This window comes from Oncorhynchus mykiss, chromosome 21 (assembly GCF_013265735.2).
Source record: "Oncorhynchus mykiss isolate Arlee chromosome 21, USDA_OmykA_1.1, whole genome shotgun sequence".
NCBI classification, from domain to species: Eukaryota; Metazoa; Chordata; class Actinopteri; order Salmoniformes; family Salmonidae; genus Oncorhynchus; species Oncorhynchus mykiss.
In genome coordinates, this window is record NC_048585.1 from 45,228,037 (window position 1) to 45,231,326 (window position 3,290).

General features: G+C 35.9%; 1 protein-coding gene across 1 annotated transcript; it reads right to left on the reverse strand.

The window, feature by feature from the left end:
• Window positions 1-389: 389 nt before the first annotated feature.
• LOC110500869 lies at window positions 390-2,889 on the reverse strand. The gene is made up of 5 exons (XM_036956516.1): window positions 2,551-2,889; window positions 1,254-1,370; window positions 1,055-1,104; window positions 787-894; window positions 390-407 (listed from the first exon to the last, which is right to left on the reverse strand). The coding sequence occupies exons 1-5, from the start codon at window positions 2,882-2,884 to the stop codon at window positions 390-392; spliced, it is 627 nt and encodes a 208-aa protein (XP_036812411.1). The 5' UTR covers window positions 2,885-2,889.
• Window positions 2,890-3,290: the final 401 nt, after the last annotated feature.

Sequence of the window (3,290 nt, forward strand, 5' to 3'; positions counted from 1 at the left end):
CAACTACAAGTTGCTGCCAACTCTACTGTTGAGGCAGTTATGGGGACTTCCACGTTCACTGCTGCTCCCTGTTGAAAAATAAACGGATTGCAGTTCTGCAAGGTGCACTTATACATATTCACATTTTGTCCATGGTTTGTGAAAACTTCTGTTACAAAGTGAATATTGTCAAATTTGAAATCAGTCTCTTAACCATATCAATTCTGTTCAGGGTATATTTAGCTAAGAAGTCCATTTTTAGTTCAGCCTGTTCTTATGGAGGGAGAGAGAGTTGGGCTCTTAGTGACATGGATGTTGATGGTGTGTGAAAAGAGAGTGTGGTGAGGACTGATGGTCATTGCTGGGGGTTAGAGTTGAGTTTACGTGAGTGGAACATCTATTCAGGGCAGTCAGAACACCACAGAGATCTGTGATACAGGATACAGCTAAAATAAGACAGTTTGAGAGGTTCAAACACCAGAAATAGATATTTACAGTTATCATGCAACCAACCTTATGTTTTACATTGAGCATCGGCTTGATATGGTTGTTGCACACTGAATCTGTGGGTGAAAATGTTGTACATATTTAAGGAAAGAGAAAATCAAACAATACCTTTATATGAAAGCAGTTTAATGTTTTAATTGATCAAAATTGAACATCAGTATCAATATAAAATTGAGCTGTAAGAAATTGTAACTTACAATGAAAAAGCCACAGTCAAACATGCAGTGTAGAAAACACAGAATCAATGCAAGTTATTAAAGAGGACAAGTTGACATTTCAGTCCATGTTTTGGCGTCTCACCCCAGAGTACACAGTGTCTGTCTCCATGGCGCTCCTCTGTCTCCCGGACTTTGGTTTCTTGTGGACGACGTTCAGAGCGGCGTAATGGAGTGTAACAGGCTCTTGATCCTGAGAGGAATAACAAAAATGTAAATCCAAATATTTGGTATTATACTAAATATTGTGGAATAGTGAAACAATCCACTAATAAAATGAATTTTTTCATATATTGATTGAAGGAAAAATACATTGATTCAGCAACAGCTAAACAAGTGTGAGGTCAGGTTACCTGGTTATAATGACTGGGGACTGCAGGAGTACTTGCATGACGGTGGGTTCCTTTTAATCAAACACATTCATCAATATAATCATCATCATCATACAATGAAGGGACTTTATGACCAATTTTGACCAAAACATTTAAACTAATGTAACTGTAACCAACAATTGATAAGCATACTCGTATCTTGCACAATATTGTCGCTTACCTATGCACTTGCTCATCTTGTACAAAACACAAGTAAGGACAATGATGAGGAGGACACACAGACCCAACGCTACGCCAAGGCAATACATGAACAGAAGATGGTCCTCCTTACAACCATCTGTGAAATATCAAATAGGGATGGAGACACTGAGACACTGAGGGATAAAGCTATGACAATGTTAGAGACACCAACAAGACTCGGCCTGATCGGAGTCATATTTTATTCTCTCATATACAAAGATATCTGAATGATATAGGAAAAACAAAGATATCTGAAGGATATAGAAAAACAATGATATCTGAAGGATATAGAAAATCAATGATATCTGAAGGATATAGAAAAACAATGATATCTGAATGATATAGAAAAACAAGGATATCTGAATGACATAGAAATACAAAGATATCTGAATGATGTAGAAATACAAAGATATCTGAATGATGTAGAAATACAAAGATATCTGAATGATATAGAAATACAAAGATATCTGAATGATGTAGAAATACAAAGATATCTGAATGATATAGAAATACAAAGATATCTGAATGATATAGAAATACAAAGATATCTGAATGATATAGAAATACAAAGATATCTGAATGATATAGAAATACAAAGATATCTGAATGATATAGAAATACAAAGATATCTGAATGATATAGAAATACAAAGATATCTGAATGATATAGAAATACAAAGATATCTGAATGATATAGAAATACAAAGATATCTGAATGACATAGAAATACAAAGATATCTGGATGATATAGAAAAACAAAGATATCTGGATGATATAGAAATACAAAGATATCTGAATGATGTAGAAATACAAAGATATCTGGATGATGTAGAAAAACAAAGATATCTGAATGATATAGAAATACAAAGATACCTGAATGATGTAGAAATACAAAGATATCTGAATGATATAGAAATACAAAGATACCTGAATGATGTAGAAAAACAAAGATATCTGGATGATATAGAAAAACAAAGATATCTGGATGACATAGAAATACAAAGATATCTGAATGACATAGAAATACAAAGATACCTGAATGATGTAGAAATACAAAGATATCTGAATGATATAGAAATACAAAGATATCTGAATGATGTAGAAATACAAAGATATCTGAATGATATAGAAATACAAAGATATCTGAATGATGTAGAAATACAAAGATATCTGGATGATGTAGAAAAACAAAAGTATCCGAATGTTACCTTACCTGCAATCTAAAGAAATTTGATTATATAGATTATTAGAAAACAGAATGTCAGCAGTATCACATACGGTCAATGTTCAGCTTGGTCCCATTCCCGAACAAAATCTCCCCACATGAGGCCACAGCACAGTAGTAAGTCCCAGCATCAGAGAGGCTGAGGTTCCTCTTGGGGAGGTTGAAGACACAGCTCTGTGTAGGAGACCCAGCCTCAGAGATCTTCTCACACTGATCACTCCTGTCTCCATGGGTGTAAATGATTCCTGGACGGGATTCTCCTGAGCCATGTCTGAACCAATAGACACTGTGTTCTCCCACACAGGTCTCAGTGTGTATTGTACAGTTCAGAGTCACAGAGTCTCCTAGCTGGACTGACTCAGACACAGGCTGCTGGAGCACAGACATGCTGTTGGACTCTGAGTCTGAAGAGAGTGAGTAACTAATGTAAAACTAAGTGGGTGAAAAACACGAAAAGCCATGTATTCATCACTAGCTTTGATGAAGCAGTTGTACAATCATGCCAATATACAGCACCACACATTTTGAAAGCAAATGTTTAGTTACCTTGGACAATTAAAACAGTTCCCTCTCCAAATGTTTGCTCATAGATGGCTGAAGTAAAACAATAGTATGTAGCTGAGTCCCCTGGCTCTGTCTTGGATATGGTCAAGTTATAGCTGTAGTCTCCTCTCCTCACACCCAAACGTTCGGTCTCAGTAAAGTCCTTGATAAAGTTGTTGGAATAATAACTCTCTTGGCCAACATAAAGAGATGATGCCATGTGGAGGGGTTCCTGTCCAAAACTCTGCTT